Source organism: Mesoplodon mirus (genome assembly GCF_964341445.2).
Source record: "Mesoplodon mirus genome assembly, chromosome: 7".
Lineage (NCBI taxonomy): Eukaryota > Metazoa > Chordata > Mammalia > Artiodactyla > Ziphiidae > Mesoplodon > Mesoplodon mirus.
Genome location: NC_138983.1, coordinates 136,193,413 through 136,219,947, shown reverse-complemented (window position 1 = coordinate 136,219,947; position 26,535 = coordinate 136,193,413). Strand labels below are relative to the sequence as shown.

The 26,535-nt window shown below is 45.8% G+C and overlaps 1 protein-coding gene across 1 annotated transcript in view; it reads right to left on the bottom strand.

The window, feature by feature from the left end:
* BARX2 (BARX homeobox 2) overlaps positions 1-26,535 on the bottom strand; it is a 69,585-nt gene that overhangs the window by 8,645 nt on the left and 34,405 nt on the right. The window contains exons 2-3 of the mRNA XM_082626853.1: positions 5,653-5,950; positions 525-609 (exon numbers count right to left, since the gene is read on the bottom strand). Coding sequence (XP_082482979.1) covers positions 525-609; positions 5,653-5,950 — 383 coding nt within the window. The remainder of the gene's footprint in view (positions 1-524; positions 610-5,652; positions 5,951-26,535) is intronic.

Below are 26,535 nucleotides of genomic sequence, written 5' to 3'. Positions count from 1 at the left end.
AACACCCCCTGTCCTGGGAACAGGACAGGGAAGCAGAATCCTGGGAGGGTCCTCGAGTTCTGCATTTGTACCTGCCACCCAGGTTACTCTGACCCCGCCCACTAGAGCTGAGAATCACTGCATTAGGGGGACACACAGCTACAAGAGCAGATGTGCCCTGTATATCCTCTAAACAAAGAGGACTGGCTTCTATTCTTAGCTATTGGTGGGAGGGGGAAGGAAGTTCTTTGAAAAGTCTAGCAGGTGGGGTTAAAACCCGCAACTGAGAAGCTTGGGGGCTTTCTTTTTATTTTATTTCTAATGAAACTGTGAAAAAGAATACCCTTCTGGTCAGGAAATCCAGGTCAGAAAGAATGGCTTATCCTATTAATTCAAACAGCCTCCCTCCTAGCCAGCATCTTAAAAGGCCTTCCAACCTCTGGAGCTCAGACCACCAAATGGCCCTTCCTGCTTTCTTACCAGACCTGTAAGAAGAATTTTTCGTGTCATGATGGGCCCATGGTAAGACCCACTCTCTTTCTTACCATTTTCTTCCATTTCATCCTGCGGTTCTGGTACCAAGTCTTCACCTGCAGTTGAGTAAGTCCCAGAGACTGGGCCAAGTCCAACCTACAAGGCACGAGAGACAGGAAGGATGAAGAAGAGGGGAAAGGCAGCAAAGGTGGGGTCCTGTTGGCTACCTCTAGGCACTGCTGCCAACGCGTGGACCTCCCCATTAAACCAATTCCTCCCCAAAGAGCTTTGCTTTCCTTCCAAGAATCCTATGGAGGAAACTCTGGGAAGCTAAGAAACAGATGCCCAAGCCCAAGGACTGTCTGTCTACATTGGAATTGAAAAGAATTTCTGAGCCTTCACTGCAAAGTCCTCTTCCTGACCCGATAGGCTCTTTACTCTGATCCCGTACAAAAGGAAGGCCCTGCTCCACAATCCAAACTGGGGAGAAAAGGTAAAGCCGTACTTTCCTTATCAGAATCCCGCTCATCGCTCAGACCCGGCTCAAGCCCCGCCTCCCGGCGGTGAGCCTGCTGCTGGCCCTCCCACCAAGCAGGCTGCCTCCTCTACCCAGGTTCCCCATCACCCAGGTGGCTCTGAGTTCTCGCTGGCCTCTGATTGCTTCACATGATTATTTCTGCCTCCCTAACTGAACTGCAAGAGTTGACTTCCTAACTCAACTGCTGCTTTTACAGTCGCGAAAGTGCCGACCGCACTCTGAATCCAGAACAAGGGCTCACAAATCTCTCTCGATGGATTGACTCATCCACCATCGCCGCCCTCAACTGTTATGATGCCAGCTTCCAAAATAAACATTACACCCGTAGCGCCTTCTGCTCCCCATTTCACGGCTGAGCGTGGTCCTGCATCTCTCCGTAGCCTCCTGCAAAGCCCTGAATGTCAAAGCCGTTCCCGGGGAAGCATGCAGTTGGAGCTAATTCTAACAACACGGCACCTGTTTCCAGAGCACCACCACGTCCCAGGCTGTGTGCAGAGCCCCTGACATGTACCATCTCGTTTATTTTTTTTTTTTTACATCTTTATGGAGTATAATTGCTTTACAATGGTGTGTTAGTTTCTGCTTTATAACAAAGTGAATCAGTTATACATATACATATGTTCCCATATCTCCTCCCTCTTGCGTCTCCCTCCCTCCCACCCTCCCTATCCCACCCCTCTAGGTGGTCACAAAGCACCGAGCTGATCTCCCTGTGCTATGCGGCTGCTTCCCACTGGCGATCTATTTTACGTTTGGTAGTGTATATATGTCCATGCCACTGTGTCACTTTGTCCCAGCTTACCCTTCCCCCTCCCCGCGTCTTCAAGTCCATTCTCTACATCTGCGTCTTTATTCCTTTCGTTTGTTCTTTTCATGTCTATTCCTTCCTGCTGTGAAGTAGGTATGATTATTCCCGTCTTACAGGTGAGAGATCTGAGGCTCAGAGAGGCTAGAAGCTCTCAGCGACCACGGCGAGTCCTGTCCACCACCTGTTTTTTGTAAATAACGTTACACTGGAACGCAGACACATTCAGTCATTTACATGTTGTCCGTGGCTGCTTCCCTGCTACAGCCTCAGAGCTGAGCCGTTGTGACACGGACCGCATGGCCCACAAAGCCTAAAGTACCTACTCTCTGGCCCTGCACGGAAAAACTATGCTGACCCCTGCTAGGTGGTCCTAGAGAAAGAAGTGGAGGTAGGGTTCACGCCTGCTGACGTCTGTGTGCCTCCCCCTGTACAGGGGCTCCCTCCACTCATCGGCCTTTCGTACAAGATAGGTCTGTCGGAGGGAGGCTCTCGCTCAGGCCTTCGGGGACGCTGCACCCCAAGGAGCCGCAGACAACCCGAGTGGAGCATATGAAACGGGAAAGGGAACCAGGCTGAGGCTGTCCACCTCAGTCCCTGAGACTGTTGGAAGTGCTGACCTGTGTTTACTGAAGACAACCCCAGGTCCACCTGAGCACCCACTGGAAGGCCCACCTCTGGCTGGAAGGAGCCCACACGAGCTGCCCCCCCCTCCAAGGTCCCAACCCTGGTCCCTGGAGCAGCGTGGACTTGTCACGCAGCACCCCTGACACAGCTTGAGCAGGGACCACCACTTCGGGAGGCCCCGGGGTATCTGAGGGTTGAGCTGTGGATGTAACGTCCACCATCTCACAGCAGCCTGCACAGCCGCCAGCCTGGGCTGTGGGGAATCTCGGGTGCGAGTCCTCAGCTGCAACTTTCTCTAAGCTGAGGAGTAACGAGCAACATCTCACCATCAGGGAGACCAGTGGGTACAGGAGTGAAGGTTCCAGGTGCAGCGGCCCAGCCCCCCTGCTGTGAGCAGAGAGCCCAATTTCAATCTCCGATAATAAAAACTGTGTTCCTTCCAGGAACTTCAGCTCCTGGCTTCAGTCAGCATTCACACAAATCTGCTTGTCCCAGTAAAAGGGCTACTGGAAGGTGACAGTTTTATTGAAAGTGATGAACAGACTGAAGCTCGTAAATTCGCAGTGCCAGCAGCCCTTACTCTCCCCACTAACGAAGCCTTGCTTCCCAAGTAGCTGTTCATTAAAGCACCAAGAGCCCAGGGGGCCATCCCACAGGTCTCCCAGGTCTCCCCCACCCCCAGACAGGTTCTCCCCAGGCTCCCCCTGTGCCTTCCCGGCCGGTTCACCTGAGGCCATCAGGTGCATTAGTGAACGGGAAGGTTCAAGTTCACAGCTCTGCCACCGCATTAGCCAACGAGGTGAGCTCACTTGGGAAAAATGCGCCCCTGACTCACTCTGGCTCCAGAAACACGCTTCACTGTCATCAGCCTTCTCTCATTACCTGCCACCCTTACAAATTCTCACTACCCTGCATATTCGCTTAGAAGGGGTCACCCAGGAAACTGGAGAAACAAACAAAGGGGAAAGAGGGAGCGCACTGTGGGAGGAGGGCGTGCTCATGGCCCCGGTCACGTATGAGGTGAGGAACAGCTGGCAGGGCGGCTCGGGCTGCAGCCTCCACGCCCACCAGAGGGTTCTCCTCCCCCAGCAAGTGGATGAAGCCCGCGTAGCTCACCTGAGAGGTGCCTGGGCAGGTATCAGGAAGCCCCAGGAGGTTTATTTAGAACAAGCGTTTCTGCGAAAAAGATTTGCTGACTTCCAAAATAGGCCTAAAACGTCACCCGAGCATGCTGATTCATACATCGGGGTGCCCACCCTTCCTGGGTGACAAGTACATGAGGCTCTCCATTACACGCTGGGGGCACCAGAGGAGCCATTCGATACCTAGAGATCCCATTTATTAATCCCCAGTTCACAGACCTGTCTCCACCGTCTGCCCGAAGGTGCCCCAAACTGCTCACGTCCGAAACAGAACACAGTCCCCTCCAAACCCACTCTGTCCTCAGTCTTCCAGCTTCAGATTATGCTTGTCCGCCTTACCTGGTGGCCCATCCAGGAACCACAGAATTCTCAGCTCTCTTCCTCACGCCAACATCTGTCTGTTCCAGCTTCAGAACTGTTCTCCGATCTAGTCTCTCCTCTCTCTTCCCACCTTAATTCAGGTCTTCAGTGACCCTCCCTGGATTCTGTCTACCTGCTTTCCCTGCTCCGTCTCTTCCCTAACAGTCGCCTGTGGTGCCACCAATGTGAGGATTTGAAAAGTAAATCTGGCCACGTCGCTTCCAGCTCCACATGGCTGCTGACGCACGGCCTACACAACAAAGTCCCTAATCTTTGGCCAGACGTACAGGGTCCTTCCCGCCTCTGCAGCCTCATCTCCCACTGCGCCCCCCTCCACACCTGAAGCTGGAGACGCCCGACCACCTGCAGGGCCCTCAGCACGCCCCGGCGAGCCCGTCTGTGCCCTTTATGTGTCGCTCCCTCTGTGGAGGGCTCTCTCCCTCCTGGGATGAAAGCTCTTCTGAAGAGGTTGCCTCCTCCGAGAAGGCTTCTCAGCCCCCGCCATCATACTCAGCAACACCTCTGTGCTCCTGCAGCCCGCGGGAACACGCCGGCACCCACACCCGGCGTCGTGATGTCATTGACGCAGCCTCGTCCTTCCCTGTGACCTCCTCTAGAGCAGGTCTCTTGTCTGCTACTTTCTGGACCCATAATCCCTGCCACAGTGCCTGGCACACAGCCGGTGGGTGCTCAACTAACTGAATCGGTAAACAAGTTCCCTTCCAGTCTGCTCTGCCATCGCATTAGCAAACGAGGTGAGCTCACTTGGGAAAAATGCGCCCCTGACTCACTCTGGCTCCAGAAATTTACCCTTCCCCCCCCCCACTTAAATTTTGGTCAAACAGCTAATAAAACAGCTTAAGAGATGCATCTGAGTTTCCTTCCCTCCTCTTTAATAGGAGTAGGGTCAAACCTGATATGGACAAGGCAGGGAGCAAAAGAAGTGAAAAAGTCCCTGCAAAATCCTCCCAATAAATAGGATCACACATTAGCTCAGCCATTCCAGAGTGAGTATGAAGGACAAGGTAAAACACACACTCTCGCAGTGACTTTTTTGATAAGATGCTAAATTAAAGAAAGCAGGGAGGTATTGAAGCCTATGAGTAAAGCAGGGGTCACAGCTGCCCTCATTGGGATCTCAAAAGGGTTTAAAGAAGGGGCCCTCATCCAGGTCCTCTTAGGTCTCAGCCAAATGCTTCTGACTTGCTATCTGTCAAATCCAGCAAGACATCTGACAGCTCCACAGTCCCGTCAATCCAGCGCGTCCAGGCAGGAGCCGGGCCGACCCACTGAGCCAGTTGGGGGCTGGAGGCTGGGGAGGAGCCTGAGGAGATCACGGACCCCAGTTGTGGGTCCAGTCCCACTGCGTCTGACCCTAAGTGCAAGTGACTTTAAACACCAAACCTGTTTCCCAACTGACAGCCTGGGTAAGCACTGGCTAAGCTTTACTTTGCTGGTTGTACTGGAGAAGTTAATATACAGGGATATAGTGAGCAGTATAAATTCAGCAGCAGGCAGGGGCCCGGGCTGAGATGAATTCACGTGGGCTGGCTTCTGTTAAACCCAGGCTGAGACTGCATGAGCCGAGGGATGGACAGATTCCTGCCATACTGTCCTGCACACACTCTAGAACAGTCCTGTGGCTCTCTGTCCCACGCCGAGAACCACAAAGGAGTCCCCCTTCTCAAGGGCCTTCCCGGCAGACAGTCCCCTCCCCGTGTCCTCACCTGTCTGGGGTGGACAAGTACTTCTGCTTCTGGAACTTCCTCTCCAGGCCCATGAGCTGCAGCTCGGTGAAGATGGTGCGGCTCCGGCGGGGCTTCTTCTGCCGGGGCGTGGGCTGCTCCGTCTCCGACTCGCTGCTGCCGTGGTTCTCGCCCGCAGCCTCAGCAGAGGTGGCCTCGGCGGCCGGGTGACGGGACAGAGCCTGGGCGATTCCCGGGGCAGTGGGGACCAGGTGGGGGATGACTGTGGGCTGTCGGGTTATCACCGAGAGGAGAGGATATGCCCGGAGGGAAGCGGGGCCTGGAAGACAAGCAGGGAGGCAGGTCGCACAGGAGCAGTGGGGGAAGGGGGCCAGGGGCCCTCAGAGGACCCCAGGCCGAGACCCACCTGTCTGGCAGGGCCTCCTGTTCACAAGGAGGTATAAATGGGGGAAGACTGGGTGGGCAGGGCACACGCAGATTTGCTCAGCCTGGTCTGGTTTGAAGTGAATCTTTCCCCATCTCTCCCGTTTGAACCCCTAAATTCTGGTTTCAGAGATACGGGTCAATGGCACTGAGCGGATGGAAAGAAGTACTCAGATAAAGCTAGAAACACGTACTTAAGGAAGCGAAACAGATCTGTAATATACAATGCACCTGAGAAGCACCTCCAGTCTTTATAAAAATACATGGTTGTAACTATAAATTCTTCCTGAGAAGTCTACATACCTTGAATCGCAACATTTTTCAGAACTGGAAGGATGCTTAAGGGTTATTTAATTCAACTCCCTCATTTCAGAGACAAGAAAACAGCCCCAGAAAGCCTGAGGGACTTGATGGTGTCACAGAGCTAGGAACAAGCAGACTCAGGAGTCAAACCAGGTTCTAGCTTGAAGTCCAGGGCTGTTACCACATCATGAATCACACGGATGCATCATTTAGAAGAGGGGGCCAAAAAGATTTTAATTCACATGAAAATTCAGATCCATTACACTGGCTGCCTCTGGCACTGTGTTAAGGAGGATTCTCAGGCTGGGTCATAGCCTGGCTGAGGAATTCGAGCTGAGGTTGATTAGCAATGTCTGTCACGGGTGTGCAGGGGTAGGGGGTGTGGTGGCCTCCACCCTAGTTTTGTGCCTCTTCTGCTTTAGGAATTTCAAGGCAAGAGAACTTTTCTGTCCAAGAATCTGTTCTGTCCTTTGTCGACTGAAAAAAATTGCACAACCTAAAAGTTGAGAATTATGTTTTATATTTTTGGACTTTCTGAGGACTTCAAGCCAGGGAGGCAGCTTCTCAGATAGCTCTGGGGGACTGCTCTGAAGAGGTGAGGGGGCACTGGGATATACAGGAGTTTTTGCAACAAAGACCAGGTGGTCAGAACATCAAAAGATTAATTCTGTTAATTAAACAGAACCATGGATAGACCTAGACAGTGTCATACAGCGTGAAATAAGTCAGAAAGAGAAAAACAAATATTGTATAATATCACTTATACGTGGAATCTAGAAAAATGGTAGAGATGAACTTATTTACAAAGTAGAAATAGAGACACAGATGTAGAGAACAAACGTATGGATACCGAGGGGAGGAGGGGGGCGGTGGGATGAATTGGGAGATTGGGATTGACATATATACACTACTTTGTATAAAATAGAGAACTAATGAGAACCTACTGTACAGCACAGGGAACTCTACTCAGTGCTAAGTGGTGACCTAAATGGGAAGGAAATCCAAAAAAGAGGGGATATATTAATACATATAGCTGATTCACTTTGCTGTACAGCAGAAACTAACACAACATTGTAAAGCAACTATACTCCAATAAAAATGAAAAGAGAAAAAGAAAACCAGACATCTCAAGTCAATGAATTTAGTGCTTTTCTATGTACGGGAAGAAAGAGTCTGGGCTCACTGAAATCATTCCTTTGATGTGCACCTCAGCTCTCTGGGGCCAGTGTCCTCTTCCTTCCCATCCTGAGTCCCCTCAGGGGGCACCGTTGGGGGCGGCTGCAGTGGCCGAGGGCTTGGCAGCGGGCAGCCGGGCAGCCCGTTTGTCTCCACCCTGAGTTCCCTCAAGGCTCACCATCCGGGTGGAGAGAGATAGTGGCTGATGGTTGATGGCTGCAACATCCTTTGTTTGCTTATACTTTAAAGTTCAAGTGAAAAAGCTCTTCCTTTTCATTGTTCCATAGTATTGGGTTTAAAATGTCACCATCATTACCTATGGAAATCATTTTATCCCTCTGGGCCTCAGTTTTGTCATTTGTACAAGTGAGTAAAAGTAGGTAACCTCGAAGAATTTTTCAAACTCTAATATACCAATGTCACAAAAGCACATCATCCCAAGCCCATCTTGATACCTGATGAAAACAGAGAAGATTCTGTGGCTGCCCTCTGGGACTCAGCCCAGACCTGACAACTCACTACAAGGGCAAGGTGAGCATCAGAGCCAAACATCACTCACACTCGTCCTGGGTTAAAACCAACTAAGGTCACAGAAGCACCCAGGTGCTACGTGCAAGCTCTCTCTCCTCTGGGTTGGCATTTCTCTTCTTACTCATTTCCATGCTTCTGTTTTGGACCCCAGTCATAGTTATTAAAAGAGATAACTTCTCTTGTTCTTTGACTACATGTCTAATAAGGCCCAGTAGAAACCACAAAGCTGTTAAACAATAAATCACGACTTCCACTGACTCTCCAGCCAAGGCTAACACTTGAGGGTTTTTGTCGTGGATTCTTTTAATTTAAAAAAAAGTGATATTTTATAATGAGAAAATCAGGATACCTGGGACAGTAGTTTTGGATCTTTATACATTATGAAATGCTACTTCTCCAAAAAAGAACCTAGGTCTTCCCTGGTGGTGCAGTGGTTGGGAATCCACCAGTCAATGCAGGGGACACCGGTTCAAGCCCTGGTCCAGGAAGATCCCACATGCCGTGGAGCAGGTAAGCCCATGTGCCACAACTACTGAGCCTGCGCTCTAGAGCGTGCAAACCACAACTACTGAGCCTGCGTGCACAACTAATGAAGCCCATGCACCTAGAGCCCATGCTCTGCAACAAGAGAAGCCACCGTAATGAGAAACCTGTGCACCACAACAAAGAGTAGCCCCTGCTCACCACAACTAGAGAAAGCCCGCGCACAGCAATGAAGACGCAATGCAGCCAAAAATAATAAATAAATTAATTAATTAATTTAAAAAAGAATATAGTTATGAGGCTTCCCTGGTGGCGCAGTGGTTGAGAGTCCGCCTGCCGATGCAGGGGACACGGGTTCATGCCCCGGTCCGGGAAGATCCCACATGCCACGGAGCAGCTAGGCCCGTGAGCCATGGCCGCTGAGCCTGCACGTCCGGAGCCTGTGCTCCGCAACGGGAGAGGCCACAACAGTGAGAGGCCCGTGTACCGCCAAAAAAAAAGAATAAAGTTATAATATATTTTTTAAAGTATCTAAAAACTTCTTATACTGCTATTTTGTTTTCATTACAAAGTAGCACAATTTCTTATAAAAGAATTTTAAAACAATTCAGAAATGTATAAAACAGAAGTCTCCCCTCCCAGTTTTCAACCCCAAATCTTAGAGGTAAACTTCCATAATTGTTCCTGTGTATATACAGACATATATATGTTCCAAATCTAGTAATAATGTATTCTAATCTACTGAAACACATAGTTACAAAGTGTTTATTTTGTAAAATATAAACATGTCACTTTATTTTTTCTAAATGGATAGCCAACAACCCCCAAACCCTTTATGGACTAGCCCATGACTTAAAATTCCAGCCTTAAGATACATTAAGTTCCCAAAGAAATGAAGTTGGGAATTTTTGTTTATCAGAATTCTGAGAGTCTACTGGGGAATTTTAGTCACCAGAAGTCTGAGAATCTCCTGCTTTCTAGAAAAGCAGCCAAACTGGGACAAGAACCACCCTTCCCAAGGGCTGCCCTCTGTCAGGATGGTTATAAATAGGTGAGGTGCCTCTATGTGAGGGCAGTGGGTGTGTGGAATGAGGAGAGGTCGGGAAGGGAAGAGTTAGGAAGTCAGGTGGATCAGAGAGGGGGGCAGATTTTTTTGAGGCCACCATGAGTCTGCAACTCTGGGGAGAGTGAAGGCTACTTTGAGAGGATTTCTGAAAAACATTTTAGGGGTGTACTGGGTAAAACCCTTGAATATATTCCTTTAAGTAAAACTAAAGATCTTCCTGTTCAAGGCTTCTGTAATCAGATTTCTGTTGTCTTTGAGTATAATTCTATAGATACTGGGCCATATGGGGCCCTAGAAATAGCCGGGTTACATCATGAATGCATGTGTCTGTTTCTGGACTCTATTCTACTGAACTAATGTATGTCCTATGATACGACCATTCCACTTTTATTATTGTAGGGTTTAGGGAGTTTTATTATCTGGCAGAACAAATTTCCCCTTTTTATTTTTTCTACAAAATTTTCTCGGCTATTGTCATTAATTAATTTTTCCAGTTGAATTTTAGAATCAACTTGTTAGTCTCTTAAAAGGCAAATCCCACTGAAAATTTATTAGACTTCCATTGACCTTATAGATTACTATAAGGAAAGATGATTCTCTTGATAATCCTGTTCTCTGGTAGGTTGAGAGAAATTGCTGGTAATTAAAAATGGCTTTTGGAGATTTATGCCATTTGGTTCCATAAAGCTTAAACCCAATGAAAACCTTCATTAAAAAACAAAAACAAAACAAAAAACTTCAGAAGAATGGTAGTGATTTAAGGCAACATTCTAATCACCAAAGTCTGCAGTTTCAGGAATCTTGACCCAATGTTCTGATGCAGATTCAGTGACAAAATTGCACCTCTCCCCAGTGGCAGAGAGCACCTTCTGATGTTGGAGACGCACCCACAAGGGCACTGTGAGGCTGATAAATATTTGGAGGATTCAGGAGGACCATCATTGTAGTAAATAAATACAATTGCAGTGAAGCACTGTGTTGAGGTTTTAGTATTTGACATGTGTCCCTAAGGAAAGAACAAGCGTGGCTGGACCAGGACACAGGGTGGGTAATGTGTGTGCAGCAAAGCACTGCGTATCCTGAGAGGCAAACCAATGGGACCACAAAAGTGAGACCAAACATATTCTCGCCAGCTGCTCTATGTCTTTCCTTGTTTTAAAATATGACCCGATTTCCAACAAAATAGGATCGGCCCAGAGCTTTCATTTCACAAAGCACTTACACACCCCCATCTGATATTCTCACAAAAGCACTATGAGATAATCCAGCCATCTATTTATACTTTGGCTAAAAATCAAATTTAGATTTTAAAAATAGGGGGGAAATTATAAATTAGCTCATACATTGTGGGGTGGGGGACTTGGGTTACTGAGAAGGCAAATAATGTATAACACTATGTATTAAGTATGTCTTTCTCTTTTCCTGAGAATTATCACTATGTGAAAATGTTGACTAAAGACAGCTGTCCCGCCACCCTGGATCATTTACATACACTTGTGAAATTCAAGCACATTATCTGCTACTGAGAGGGAGTCATGACTGTCATAAACCAAAGACTTTGTTTAAACATTTTTAGTTGACAAAAGGAGTGTAAACATGACCACAGTGAATGCATTTTCTAATAGCTGCTTTCCTTCAACCCACCCCCCTAACCAATGTTTGGCTGTGGGATGGATATCACATAACTGTGTGTATCGTATACCTAGAAATAGCTGCCTGCCAAATGTTTGGCCGTTTTGAGAATCTGTTTTTGGATTAGAAAACCTGAGCACATTCGTGGTAGGCTGATGCCCAGGGACATCCCAGGGAGCCCGTGGAGATGCAGACCATTTGGGAGGCTAAACAGAATTTTCCGTCACGTGGATTCTGCAAACTGAGTGTAGATCACGCATACGAACGCACTTGGGCCAAGCACGGGCACAGTCCAGGGTGGCAGATTCCAGGCACATCTCCCCAACGTAAGTCCTCCTTCCCCACGGAGGCCAGTCCCCCCAGTTACAGCTGGACGTGAACCCCAGAGCAGAGTCCCCAAAGCACAGTGTTGGCTTCCACACCCCTCCTGGGGGCTCCTCTTCCATTGCTCCAACATGCCGGTCCCCAAAATGGCTCTCCACGCCCACTATTCCGGTTGACACAAGTGAGGTCCAAATGTCTGAGGGGATAAGGATCTCTAAGCTGCCTGCTTGACTGATTCATGTCCCGGGAATGTGTGACCTGTATACCCGCAGAAAGCTTCCAAGGGACAAGCAACACACACAAAGCCACAGGTCGAGATGGTATTCCTGATGGTTAACCGGAAAGAAAGACTCAGTGGAACAACTGGGTAGCTCTGGCTGAGTTTCCTGGGAAAAATCATAAAACCATCCACACCGAATTATTCCCATTGGCTCACATCCCTGCAGATTGGCTGGTAATTTGGGGCAGTGGAAAGAACAGGACCTCACTGACTTGTGGAGTGAACTTGGGCAGGTTATCAAAACTTCCTTAGTTTCAATTTCCTCTTCTGTAAAGTAGGGCTAATAATAGTTCCCCCTTGTATCTTACTGGGAAGATTAAATGCATTAAGGTATGTGAAGTGCCTGGTGGGCATTTCACTACTGTTAGTTCCCTTTCCTTTCCACTTTTCACTTTAGTGGTTTGATGCTCTGTGAATGAGCCAAAAGAAAACAGGCGGAGTTTCTTATCAAGAAAGCAGACCTACTTGTGAACCTACTATGTGAACTATGCATATGCATCTTACCCTCTGTGCATTCGTATGCAAAGCAAGATGAAGCAGCACTAGAACCTGCTAGCTTCTCTTTGCCAAAGGAGGGTCTTCAAATGCCCTGACAGCAACAAGGGAGCTAAAGGATATCGGTGGGAGGGCTAACCAGGCCAGACATCCCCCATTTTTAAAATCATCAAGACTCCAGAAATCACTACTGTGGTTTTGCAGACCTGTATAAACAATTCACAGCCCTTCCCAAGATTAGTCGTAGGCAAAGAAGGATGAAGTTAGTGGGACACAGGACTGTACCCAAAGTCAATTTCTAAACACTGCAGAGAAAACAGAGATGGGGTGGTTAAAATTGACTTGCCTGGTCGTATGCTGGAGGTGGACTAAGGAAAGGCTGAGCTGAGGGTAAGCAGCAACCAGACATGAAAGTTCAGTGCTTGTTTGTCTATATGCATAATCTGTAAGAATGTCAAGGAAGGGAGGAAATAGAACGAGGCTGAGTAGCCTTTTAACTTTGTGATACACTAAGTTTCTAGCCCAGTAAGAGTTAATGGAATACGTGCCCCCTTTACAGGTTATGGCTTTGTATGACTAAAGAAAAGAGAAAATGTTTTAAGAGGCCAACTCAAAGGCTGACAAAACATTTTAGCCATAAATTACCTCATTAAAAAAGAGCGGGTGGGCATGTTGATGAGTTAAATGTAAATGAATTAGAAACATGTGAAATAAACTTATTCCAAAATCCACACGCGACTGCCATAATGTAGACTCTGGAATAAGCATCTAGTTAAATTAAAAACTGAAGAAGGTTCACAAAGGTTGATGAATAAAGGGATGAAAGCATTTCTGAAGATTTGGAAAAATGAAGATTTGGGAAATAAAGAGGAGACCAGAGTAATGACAGTAGGCTTGACTGCATCACGCCATCTTTTCAGAGTCTTGATTTTGCAAAGAGACAAGCTCGGTCTTACCACATTCAACCTGCAATGTCCTCAAAATTATAGACACCCACAAAAACGCTGGGCTGCACTGGGAGCTATGTGAAATCAATTAAGCCAGCCTGGCAGATAGGTTTACGGTCCTTCCCATGCTGCCTGAAATGCCCTACCACCCAAACGTCACCATCCACCCTCTAGCCATCACCACTCCACATCTCCCTCCGCCAAAGAACACACTGGAAATGGCATTGTCTTTCTCCTCCTGGCCATTCTGTTGTCTCCATACACCCACACCTGCTTTCAGCCATACCTCATAACCACTCATGGACAGAAAGCTTCCAGAACAGCTGTTGTTTAGTACAGAGACCGAATTAATCACTCCCACCTTCATGCACCCCCAGCTTTTTGTTTGTGTCCTTATTAACCCTTACTTAATTCAAACCTTGGAGCAAGAGTTAATGTGTTTACCCATTTATTTCTCACTAGACTGCAAACTTCTTTAGGACAGAATTAAAAAGTGCATCTTCCTAGTAAAAACTCCATGCCTGACTTGAACTGATTTTACCTGGAATCAGAAGACTGGGGCTGGAGATGTGATTCTGACACCTTTGACACCTTTGGGCTCCATGGCCTTGGTTAAACCATACTTCCAAACCTCTGTTTTCTCTTCTAAAAAATGCCACTAATAATACTTCTCCCAAGCTTGTTGAAGGATCACATTGGATAATGAGTATTAAAAAAGTTTTAAACAATGAAGAACTATACCCAAAAAGGCAGTAATTTTTTCCAGCAGTCAAAAAGCACTAACTTTCCAAATTTTAGAGATGTTTCTATTCACTAAGAAATCATACTCCTGTTTCCTGTGCTAACGTAAACCATCCCTTTGTCTCGGCCCTTATCCTTCATAATTTCTAGTTAAGGTCCTGTTGTCACAGGGACAGAGGCTACGCAAAGCTGACCAGGAGAAATCTTCTAGTTCACTGTCACCATCATCTGTGAACTCTACCAAGTAGCTACTCAGCTCTGTGCTAACTGCTAGAGACGGGAAGAGAAGCGGTTCCTCATCTCTGTCCTCAGAAGCTAGTTATCGCACTGGAGACATGAGACATTACAATAAAAGGTAAATAAGAAAACAAAGAAGTTTTTGTGTGGCAAATGCTGAGTGGCAGAAGACCTACAGGAATTCAGGATGGATTGCTGCATTCCAGAGCGTACAGTGCCTGGTTGTGAAAAGAGGAGCCGGGGTTCTTCGGGGAAAGCAAGAACCCACAGGACCTGGAGAAACACTAGATTGTGATGGGAGAGGAGGGCAGACACATAGAAGGTGCCAGAGGACTCAAGACTCCAGCAGTGTAAGCTGGGATGAAGTGAGAGAGTGGCATGGACATATATACACTACCAAACGTAAAATAGATAGCTAGTGGGAAGCAGCCACATAGCACAGGGAGATCAGCTCGGTGCTTTGTGACCACCTAGAGGGGTGGGATAGGGAGGGTGTGAGGGAGGGAGATGCAAGAGGGAAGAGATATGGGAACATATGTGTATGCATAACTGATTCACTCTGTTATAAAGCAGAAACTAACATACCATTGTAAAGCAAGTATACTCCAATAAAGATGTTTAAAAAAAAGACTTCAGCGGTAAATGCTGGGATCAGAGCACCTCTTCCTCTGCCCAGTGACAATGTTTGGGTAGAAAAGATAAGGCTCGCAGAGGCTTATTTAGTTTGCAATAAAATCAGACACTGAAGTGATGATTCCTGGCAAGCCTGGATGGTCACAAACTAGGGTTCCCCGAAGGACTCTGAGATGGGTCTGTGGATTTTACACAGAACAAGAGTTGAAGGGTTGAAAGTAGAATTTGTCTCCCAAGAAGAAAAACTTTAGACCAACAGAGGATGAAAGACTGGGTCTTGGGGTACATCTTCATCAATGGAACTGGAAAAGGAAATAAGACCAATAAACCAGGCAGACATTGTAGCCTAAGAAGCAAGCAGCAGAAGTAAGCACACAGGGTCAATGAAAATGGCCAGAGAATTTCAAGGATACACTTCCAACAAGGTTACTCACTAGGAAATCTCTTGACGTAAGTTTTGAAAATTTCTCCCCTTCTCTGATACTTCCAGACCTATCTTCATGGTATAGGAATCTCCACAAGGCAGGCTGGGAAAATGTGTGTTGTGCCAGGGTCCTGGGCGGTTTTGAGGAAAAGCCACAGGAGATTACTTTCTGCAAGTGGCCCTGTGGGTCCCAGGCAAGCTCTTGATTACCCAGGAGGAGAAGCATCCACCAAACTCAGAACATCTCATGCCAAAATGTAATTTTCTAAATTCAATTTAATTTCCCTTGTCTCTCTATGCATCCTAATCCTGGCTTAAATATATTCTCTATAGCTTGCTTTTGCTTGCAAAGAATTAGAAACAAAGTGGGATAAAAGAGAGTAAAATTCAATTAAGTTTAACAAATTATGGAACACCTAGTGTAGATACTATGCCAGGAACTGGGGATAAAAGAGTACACAAGGCAGACCAGGTCCTTGCCCAGCCCAGCTGATAGACAGCAGGCAGTTAAGGAAGAAGTACTTCAGCAAGAGGATTTAACCAAGTACAGGTGGTGAGGATCCACCTGAAAGAGTGTCATTTAAACTGAAGGATGACGTTAGCTGAGATTCTAATCAGAGAATAAAAAGAAACAGGTAAAAGTCTACAAACCTGCCAGATACTAACTGTGAAAAGAAATTTGTTTTTTATAAATTTATTTATTTATCTATCTATCTACCTATTTTGGTTGCACTGGATCTTCGTTGCTGCGTATGGGCTTTCTCTAGTCACGGCAAGCGGGGCCTACTCCTTGTTACAGTGCATGGGCTTCTCACTGTGGTGGCTTCTCTTGTTGCGGAGCATGGGCTCTAGGCGTGCGGGCTTCAGTAGTTGTGGCACATGGGCTCAGTAGTTGTGGTTCGTGGGCTCTAGAGTGCAGGCTCAGTAGCTGTGGCACACGGGCTTAGTTGTTCCGCGGCATGTGGGATCTTCCCAGACCAGGGCTCGAACCCGTGTCCCCTGCATTGGCAGGCAGATTCTTAACCACTGCGCCACCAGGGAAGTCCCGAAAAGAAATTTTTTTAAGCAAAACAAAAAACACAGGATGAAAAGGCATTTGGGCCTTACTGAAGAATATCTACAGAACTTCTGATGTCGAAATTGGCTCTGCTGAGTGTGGACAAGTGGGAAAATTCTCTGCTGGAACGTGAAGGCAGAACAGTAAACTGGAGGCCTCTCAAACAAACCAGTGTCTGGTAAGGCCCCCAAGTACTGTCAATGACCAGAATATCTCTCTCTGCTGTGATGACCAGCATAATGCAGGCAGTTTCCATCAGGATGCCTCCATGTCATGCAGACAGTCATGTGATTTCGATGGTTAAATCTCTTCTTCCTGGTACCCCACTATTTTCTTTTTTTAAAAAATTATTTAGTTAGTTAGTTTTGGCTGCATTGGGTCTTTGTTGCTGTGCACAGGCTTTCTCTAGTCATGGCGAGCAAGGGCTACTCCTTGTTACAGTGCATGGGCTTCTCATTGCGGTGGCTTCTCTTGTTGCGGAGCATGGGCTCTAGGCACGCGGGCTTCAGTAGCTGTGGCTCACGGGCTCTAGAGCGCAGGCTCAGGAGTTGTGGCACACGGGCTTAGTTGCTCCGTGGCATGTGGGATCTTCCCGGACCAGGGCTCGAACCCGTGTCCCCTGCATTGGCAGGCGGATTCTTAACCACTGCGCCACCAGGGAAGTCCCGAAAAGAAACGTTTTTAAGCAAAACAAAAAACACAGGATGAAAAGGCATTTGGGCCTTACTGAAGAATATCTACAGAACTTCTGATGTCGAAATTGGCTCTGCCGAGTGTGGACAAGTGGGAAAATTCTCTGCTGGAACGTGAAGGCAGAACAGTAAACTGGAGGCCTCTCAAACAAACCAGTGTCTGGTAAGGCCCCCAAGTACTGTCAATGACCAGAATATCTCTCTCTGCTGTGTTGACCAGCATAATGCAGGCAGTTTCCATCAGGATGCCTCCATGTCATGCAGACAGTCATGTGATTTCGATGGTTAAATCTCTTCTTCCTGGTACCCCACTATTTTCTTTTTTAAAAAAATTATTTAGTTATTTAATTTTGGCTGCATTGGGTCTTCGTTGCTGCACGCGGGCTTTCTCTAGTTGTGGCGAGTGGGGGCTACTCTTCGTTGTGGTGCGCGGGCTTCTCATTGCGGTGGCTTCTCTTGTTGTGGAGCACGGGCTCTAGGCATGCAGGCTTCAGTAGTTGTGGCACACGGGCTCAGTAGCTGTGGCTTGCAGGCTCTAGAGTGCAGGCTCAGTAGTTGTGGCGCATGGGTTTAGTTGCTCCGTGGCATGTGGGATCTTCCCGGACCAGGGCTCGAACCCGTGTCCCCTGCATTGGCAGGCGGATTCTCAACCACTGTGCCACCAGGGAAGTCTCCCCGTTATATTCTGATAAAAGTGTGCCCTTAAAACTTATGCAGATAACTCAGCCCAGGGACACAGAACTATGTTGCAAAATGGACTCAAACTCTGGAGGAATCTACTTACTGAAGATAGGAGGATGGAGCACTGGATCTGGGGGAAGGCTCTTGTTGGAGAGAATGAAAGAATTCCTCTCCTTTCTCTTTTACTCAAGGTGTTAAGATTGAATGGCAACGAGTGTACCCCCAAACAGTAGCGGGAAAATTATACAACAGACGTCAATCTTTATTTGTTTGAGTCTTGCTCTTGTAGGTCATAAGGAGTAGTAGTAGGAATAACAGTGATAAGATTCTGCAACACAGTGAATGTGAAGCATGTGGACCATGGCACCCAACTGGCCAACCAGGACCAAAGACAGTTGTTCCCTGCAGCAAGATGCCCCCTGCACTGAGCCACGTCCTGTCTATTTAAGATCCAACTCTACCCTCAACAATGCCATTCAGCTTGCTTTAGCTTCAGTCCACAATGAGGTCTCTCTTTCTCTGAATTTCCCTCATCGGTAGATGGGGGGAGTTTGCTGGGTTTTAAGGTCCCTTTTGGTACCAAGATGCAATGACTTTATCAGCAATATCACACTCAGACACCGTTGAGTCTCTCTTACATTTCTCAACTCAATTGTAAAGTCTTTGTCTTATACTTCAGTTTCCCACAATGTACTTCCCATACTTTGCAAATGGTATCAGCTAAACAAGTATTAGCTGAATTTAACGAGTGAGCTAAGAGAAAGAGTATTAATGCCTGCCTGCACGTAAACCTCCTCAGTACTACGAAATCTTGTCAGTTCACAAGGGAGCAGAGTGATGAACTAATTACTCATCTGATATCCTCTTAGGTGATCCAGATCGTAATGACAAAGGCAAAAGACTATCTCTGCATAAGTCTCACTATGCACAATTAAGACTTTGAGGCTATGTGATGTACAGCTAATGACACATTGAATAACAAAACAGAGGTTATTTTTTTCTAACCCAGCCTTTGCTGGGATAAGGTGTTAAAGTCACACAGAAGGTCGATGTCTGAACTAGCAGCAGAGCGATTCACTTTGTTATACAGCAGAAACGAACACACCACTGTAAAGCAATTATACTCCAATAAAGATGTTAAAAAAAAAAAAAACCTCCAGAGGAAAGGACAAATGTGCTGTTCACGTCACTGTACTGCCTTTCTAGGCAAGAGCCACCAAAATGCTGAGTACTGTTTGGCCTCAGATACTTATTTTTCCTCATTCATGTGGTCTATTTATTTTAATGGTTAACTCTTTCAGTCTGCAACCCAGTGTGAAAAGCACTATGATTTAAATAATCTGAGAAGACATGGTAAATGTTAACCTTGGAAGTTTCTAGGATTTTGCAATTTCTCTCCTTTTCTTTCCAGCTTTACTGAGGCCTGATTGATAAATAAAAACTGTATATAATGAAGGTATACAATGTGCGATTGGATGCATATATATACATACACTATGCAATGATGAATGCAATCCAGCTAATTAACACATCCATCACCTCACCTAGTTACTTTCTGTGTGTGTGATAAGAACCCTTAAAATCTACTCTCGTAAGGAATTTCAAGTATACAATACAGTATTGTTGACTGGATTCAGCATGCTGCACATTAGGTCTCCAGAACATATTCATCTTATAACTGAAAGTTTGTACTCTTGGACCAACATCTCCCCATTCACCCCCACTAACAGCTCTCCACAACCACTCTTCTGTTTCCATGAGTCCTACGATTTTAGACTGCACCTATAACAGGAGGTCATGCAGTCTTTGTCTTGGCCTAACTTATTTCACTTCGCATGGTGTCCTCCAGGTCCATCCATGCTGTCACAACAGCAGGATTTCCTTCCTTTTCTTTTCTTTATTTTTTTTTATTGCAGTATAGTTGTTTTACAATGTTGTGTTAGTTTCTACTGTACAGCATAGTGGAGTTCCCTGTGCTATACAGCAGGTTCTCATTAGTTGTCTATTTCATACATATTAGTGTATACATGTCAATCCCAATCTCCCAATTCATTCCACTCCCCCTTTCCCCACCTTGGTGTCCATACATTTGTTCTCTACGTCTGTGTCTCTATTTCTGCCTTGCAAACAGGTTCAGCTGTATCATTTTTCTAGATTCCACATATAGGCGTTAATATGATATTTGTTTTTCTCTTTCTGACTTACTTCACTCTGTATGACAGTCTCTAGGTCCATCCACGTCTCTACAAGTGACCCTATTTCATTCCTTTACATGGCTGAGTAATATCCCATTGTACATATGTGCCACATCTTCTTTATCCATTCATCTGTCGATGGACACTTAGGTTGCTTCCATGTCCTGGCTATTGTAAATAGAGCTACAATGAACACTGGGGTACATGACTCTTTTTGAATTATGGTTTTCTCAGGGTATATGCCCAGTAGTGGGATTGCTGGGTTGTATGGCAGTTCTATTGTTAGTTTTTTAAGGAATCTCCATACTGTTCTCCATAGTGGCTGTATCAATTTACATTCCCACCAACAGTGCAAGAGGGTTCCCTTTTCTCCACACCCTCTCCAGCATTTATTGTTTGTAGATTTTTTGACGATGGCCATTCTGATCAGTGTGAGGTGATACCTCATTGTAGTTTTGATTTGCATTCCTCTGATAATTAGTGATGTTGAGCATCTTTTCATGTGCCTCTTGGCCATCTGTATGTCTTCTTTGGAGGAATGTCTATTTAGGTCTTTTGCCCATTTTTTGATTGGGTTGTTTGTTTTTTTGATATTGAGCTGCATGAGCTGTTTGTATACTTTGGAGATTAATCCTTTGTCCGTTGATTCATTTGCAAATATTTTCTCCCATTCTGAGGGTTGTCTTTTTGTCCTGTTTATAGGATTTCCTTCTTTTTCAAGGCTGAATAATATTCCACTGCATACAGAATAGTTATTTATTTATTTCACATTTCTTTTTCTTTTTATCTGTCAACAAACACTTAGGTTGTTTCCATGTCTTGGCTGTCATGAATAATGTTGCACTGAACATAAGGGTGCATTTTTCTCTTCAAGATAGTGATTTTATTTCCTTTGGATATATACTCAGAAGAGGGACTGTCAGATCATATGATAATTCTATTTTTAATTTTTTTAGGAACTTCCATACTTGTTTTCCATGATGGCTGTAATCATGTGGTCCATTTTTTAGGAAGCTTGAGCATGTTAGAGATTAACAGCTAATAATCTGATATTTTACCAGCCAGTCTGAAAGACTTCTGCTTGGAAATTTTTCCTAAATTGGACTAGTAGATGTTTAAGAGGGAAGGAGGAAGTAAGGGTAGACCTCTGACTATATTACAGCTCAATGGCCCACAACATTGGCATTGATTTGTTCATGAAAAAATAATAACTCACCCTACGGTAAGGGTCTGAGAAAGGGTCAATCTCTCCAAAAGAAGGGAGGCTCAACAAGCTGCTAAGTCAATCTCATGTCCCTTAAATTCCACCCATAATCTCAAGGCGATGGACTAACGGAAGGGACAAAGGAAGGAAAGCTTATTGTGCACCACCATGGGCTAGACTTTGCACACACCATATCTCTTTCACTCCTCACAAAAAATTATCCAATGACGAGGGCACATATCTGGAATCGGAACAGAAATCTGTTTGATTCATGGCCATGCTCATAATTATATCATGCTACCTTTCAAAATCCTAAAATACACCTTCCCAAGGACTTTCCTTTCTGACATTCTAGTGTTCCAGACAGTTGATGTACATTCATGCACCATTCAAACCCTCTGCCTGTTTCAGGGTGTGCTTGTGACTTAGGTACTGGCGTTGGCTCACATGGCATAAAAATAGTAAGACCTCATAATTTTCATGACTCAGCACCCTATTCCCCCTCCCCAGAAAAGACAGGCAAAGGATATAGAATTTTTGTTTCTTCTTAAATCACAGTAATTTTTCCCAACAGAAGGCAACATGTTTCAATGTAGAAAATTTAAATCTACAGAAATATAGACACCAAAAAAAGTTGTGTACACTCCCACGTACAGAAAAACCAGTGAAGCTCACAGATTCCTAAAAGATGTAGGAGGTCCTATTTGGAGAGGCTCTGCTTTGCCTGGAAGAAAGATGGCACCATGGTTTTAGTCCAGCAAGAAAAAGAGGACAAACAGTTGTGTTTCCTGGGGAACAGCTTGGGTTGAAACAAAGTATGAGTATGACATTCTGAAATCCATCTAACACAGAAATAATGGGCCTATTACCAAGACCAAAGAACTCAGCCAAGCCACACACATGGGCAGAGAACTCGAATTTGTAGCCAGATGCCCAGGTATTTTCTCATTTTCCATGAGCCATTTCCCCACTGACCATGTGAGAAGTAGAGAGGCATTTTTATAGAACTTGCAACTATTCCTAGAGATATATATATCAATACTGCTTCTCCCAGTTAGTCAAATTTACTTCCCCAGCTGGTAGAAAGTTAACAAATGCTGTGGAAAAGTTGTACAAACACAAATAAATACTCCCTCTCCTCACTAAATTCTGACCTCAGGATTATCAGTTCAGAAATTGTCATTCTATTAACAGAAAAAAAAAAAATAAGGTCAATAAATAGCAGTGCAGAATTTTACCAAGATTACTTCAAAGCACAGATATTTTTTAAACTGAAGTAAATTTACAAAAGCACAGATTTTTAAAATACGCGTATGTAGTTCAATATCCTGAGATAAACCGTAATGGAAAAGAATATCAAAAAGAATAGGTATATATGTATACCTGAATCACTTTGCTGTACAGCAGAAATTAACACAATGTTGTAAATCCACTATACTTCAATACAATAAGTAAATAAATAAGGATGTATTTTTTTTTTTTTTTTTTTTTTCCGTACGCGGGCCTCTCACTGTTGTGGCCTCTCCCGTTGCGGAGCACAGGCTCCGGATGCGCAGGCTCAGCGGCCATGGCTCACGGGCCCAGCCGCTCCGCGGCATATGGGATCCTCCCAGACCGGGGCACGAACCCGTATCCCCTGCATCGGCAGGCGGACTCTCAACCACTGCGCCACCAGGGAGGCCCGGATGTATATTTTTTAAAATTAGGATCTTTTCTGCCTATTTAATAAGATGAACATTAGAACAAGATTTTGAAATTTAATCAGAAAATGGAGAATTATACAAATGTCAATGTAATAATTGATATATTTTACTTTACATACATACTATTATAAACTGAAAAGGGCAATACACATGTAGGCTGATAGTATCATCCGGCCAGGACCCCTGGGAAGGCACACTCCTTCCCAGAACATCTCCCTTCCTGCTGTCAACACTACAGAACCCACACAAAGCATAACTAACTACCAGTGCAGACTCAGTGCGACTCTGCAGTAGGTCCACAGCCCTCCAACAATCGGAAAGTATTCATCTCTGCTGTTCAGATTCAGCACAGAAAAGAGGATTTTTGACAAAAGCAACTTCTAGGCCCCAATGAGAAGAGCTTAACACACATTTTATCCTGCAGGCATGAGCTCTCTTTGGGCCCAACCCCGAAGGCCATTTACCCAGCACCCCAGGTTCTTTTTTGAGGCCAGATCCTGCCTTCCCTCTCTCATCACGCATCTGACAGCTGAGGTGAGGGCTGCCCCAGGGGATCATCTTCCCCGTCCAGGAAGCAGAGCTGAGAGTGAGTCAGAGCACAGGGGGGTCCGTCTCTGGTCCACTGCGTCCACATCATTATCCCACTGCTCAGCAGAGGACCAGCAGAAGGCAGGAGTGTGGTAATGTTGTTCAAAGTACAAATCAAGACATTGGATGGGTGTTCTCCTAGGACACTGCAAAAGCCTCCAAAATAGCCTCACACAGCAGCCAGTCTACATCCCACCAATATCTCAAGGCAAGCATCCATTCACAGAGGAGAGGAAGAACCACAGTTGGTCTTTTATATTTTGAGGTCTATAGCGAAAGTATTAGAGTCAGGTTCGAGCTGTCACTTTTCTAAGGTAGCAATTAAATACAAACAAGTGGCGACACTTGTTAACCTGCTCATTTACTGATTAGGGCACGTGGCCAGTCAGAGTTCAAAGGGGAAATAATTAGCCCCAACACGCCAACTCCAAGTACAGCTGATGGGCACTACATTTCTTCTTATTTTTAACTAGCAAGGATCTATAGGATCCTTAGTTTCAAAAATCTCTGGGCATTATAGCCAAAGAGAATCCTTCAGAAACCCTGAGGCAGCTCGTTTCTCCTGAGGAATTTCTGAGAATGTTCGTGTAGGAAGGGCCTGTCCCGACAAACTTCTCCATCCCCAGCGCTGTTCTTTCTACTGTCCACACACTAACGTTTGTTGCTCTTTCTTTTTTTTGCGGTACGCGGGCCTCTCACTGTTGTGGCCTCTCCCGTTGCAGAGCACAGGCTCTGGACGTGCAGGCTCAGTGGCCACGGCTCACGGGCCCAGCTGCTCCGCGGCATGTGGGGTCCTCCCGGACCTGGGCACGAACCTGCGTCCCCTGCATCGGCAGGCAGACTCCCAACCACTGTGCCACCAGGGAAGCCCTGCTGCTCTTTCTTAACCAGCTTTCCTACCTCCACCCCTAGCCACACCCGACTGTCCCCACACCAGTGTCACCTCCTGTCAAGGCTGGTAAACAATGTAGGACCCAGACACGGCATGACTCCCAAGCACTGAGAGACACGAGGCCCAGCTCAGAGTCACACGTGAGGATTTAAAAAGCACCTCCAGCCTTACCCCCTGTGCCAGCCCAGGCTCTGAACCCACCTGCAGACCAAATGGAGTATCCACGTGGAGGTCAGCCAGCGCAACTACTCCAATCCTTCCCACAGACAAAGATGCAACAAGAGACAGGAGATGTGCAAAAAACCCACATCTCTGAAACTGGAAACTGGGTGTGGACTCAGCCTAAGAAGGGAGAGAAGAGCCCAGGGGAGGTCAGACCCCGGAGGAAAGAGTCACCAGAAACAGCATCCTTGGGCGATTCAGGGAAATTAGTGGGTCTGCAGCCACACTTTTACTTCAAAACCATCTAGGGTCAGCTAAGGCTTCAGAGAAGACCTAAAATGGCCTGTTGGCCTCTTTCCTGCAGGAGGAGGAGAACAAAGAAAAGTTGGGGTGAGGGGAGAAGAGTTTATTAAAACAAGTCTTGATAAATGCCTTGTCCAAACGTATCTTGTGCAATGAAGGACACAGTCCTCCTTAGTTTACAACTCTTTGAACAATTTAGTTACGAAAAGGAGCCAGAAGATTCCAGGACTCAGTGCTGTGTGATCTGGGAAATGGTTTGCAAGCATCTGGTCTTTCTTGAGGAGAAGGGAGAGAGACTGAAGGTGATGGGAGATGCACTTAATATACAAGTTGTGAGAAATGGGCTCAGCAGAGCAACAAACATTGCTCATCTGAAATCTCTGGACAGCTGGAGAAAGGGAAGCTTGCTGCCTGGAATAGTTCTGTGGGGCACTTCCCATGACATCCTGGAGGTTTGGCTAAAAAAGTAAGGTGAAAGGTGTTTCCTGATGCTTCTGGATCTCAAAGGGGAAAAGGGCTCCGAGGAGAACAACTGGCCGGCCGGCCCGACAACATGAAGTCACAGAAACATCAAAGGGTCTGTCTTATTGGGTGATCTAGCACACTGATAACTCATCATCATCTTCAACACCATCAAAACGCCTATTAGGACCCTAATTATGGGGCCTATCACAGGAAAGGACCTGAGAAAGTCACAAAGCATCAAAATCATTCTTGCTTGTAATGTTTATAATGGGGTGGGTGTGGGGGATGGACTCATCGAAGTTTTTAATTAAAACAAAAGACTTGATATTAAATTAAAAGTAAAAGAAATGAAAAGTAAACAACTATTAAATAGAGGTAAAAATAACTATTAAATAAAGGTATAAATGAGCAATATTGTACTAGTCATCATGACTTAAAATGAAAGGCTTAATGCCTTAGAGCCAAAGAGAACAGTGAGCCCATTCATTAATTGCTATCTCATTATTCGGGAGATTTGTTGACAGCTCTGTTGCTCACTCTAATTATTTTTGGCCCGAACACTTTAGCCCTTAGGAAAATCATTAGTAATAATACATTTGAATTTCTCACACCTAGCTGAGGTAGTATTTTCACACACCCAGGATCCTTGTAATCAGGCACAGAGTCTTTCTTAAGCTAGCACAGGACAGCAATTGCGGAGAGCTCCAAGCAGGCTCTGATCTGTCCCCTGCTTCCCCCTGCTGTCATCCCATGCAATGCAAACACAGGACTTGAAGATACGCGTATCAACAGAGCATTATGGAAGTCTAAGAAAGGAACTGGAGACGTTTCCCATCCAAGACATGGAGAAGAGTTCATTCAGTAAAGTCTTGGGTTATTAAAGAAAGATCTGTACCCAACCTAGGAGCTGTAATTAATACTAAAGAAAAGAAAAGAAAACAGGGGAAATGAGAACGAAGGCTTATTCGCTCCCTGAGAAACATTACCGGTCCTACAACAGAATGAAATATTGAACTTACGTAATTCCTTTATCTCAGAAGCTTTAAGATAAGCCATATAAAGTAGCTTAGTCACAGGGCCTAACTTAAATATATCCAGAAATGAACTGAATCAAAGGCATACAACGCTTACAAGCCTAGAGCTAATTTAGATAAAAGTCAAATAATTTCAGAAAATTTGTCATTTGCCTTTTTCTTTTTTTTGCGGTACGCGGACCTCTCACCATTGTGGCCTCTCCCGTTGCGCAGCACAGGCTCCGGACGCGCAG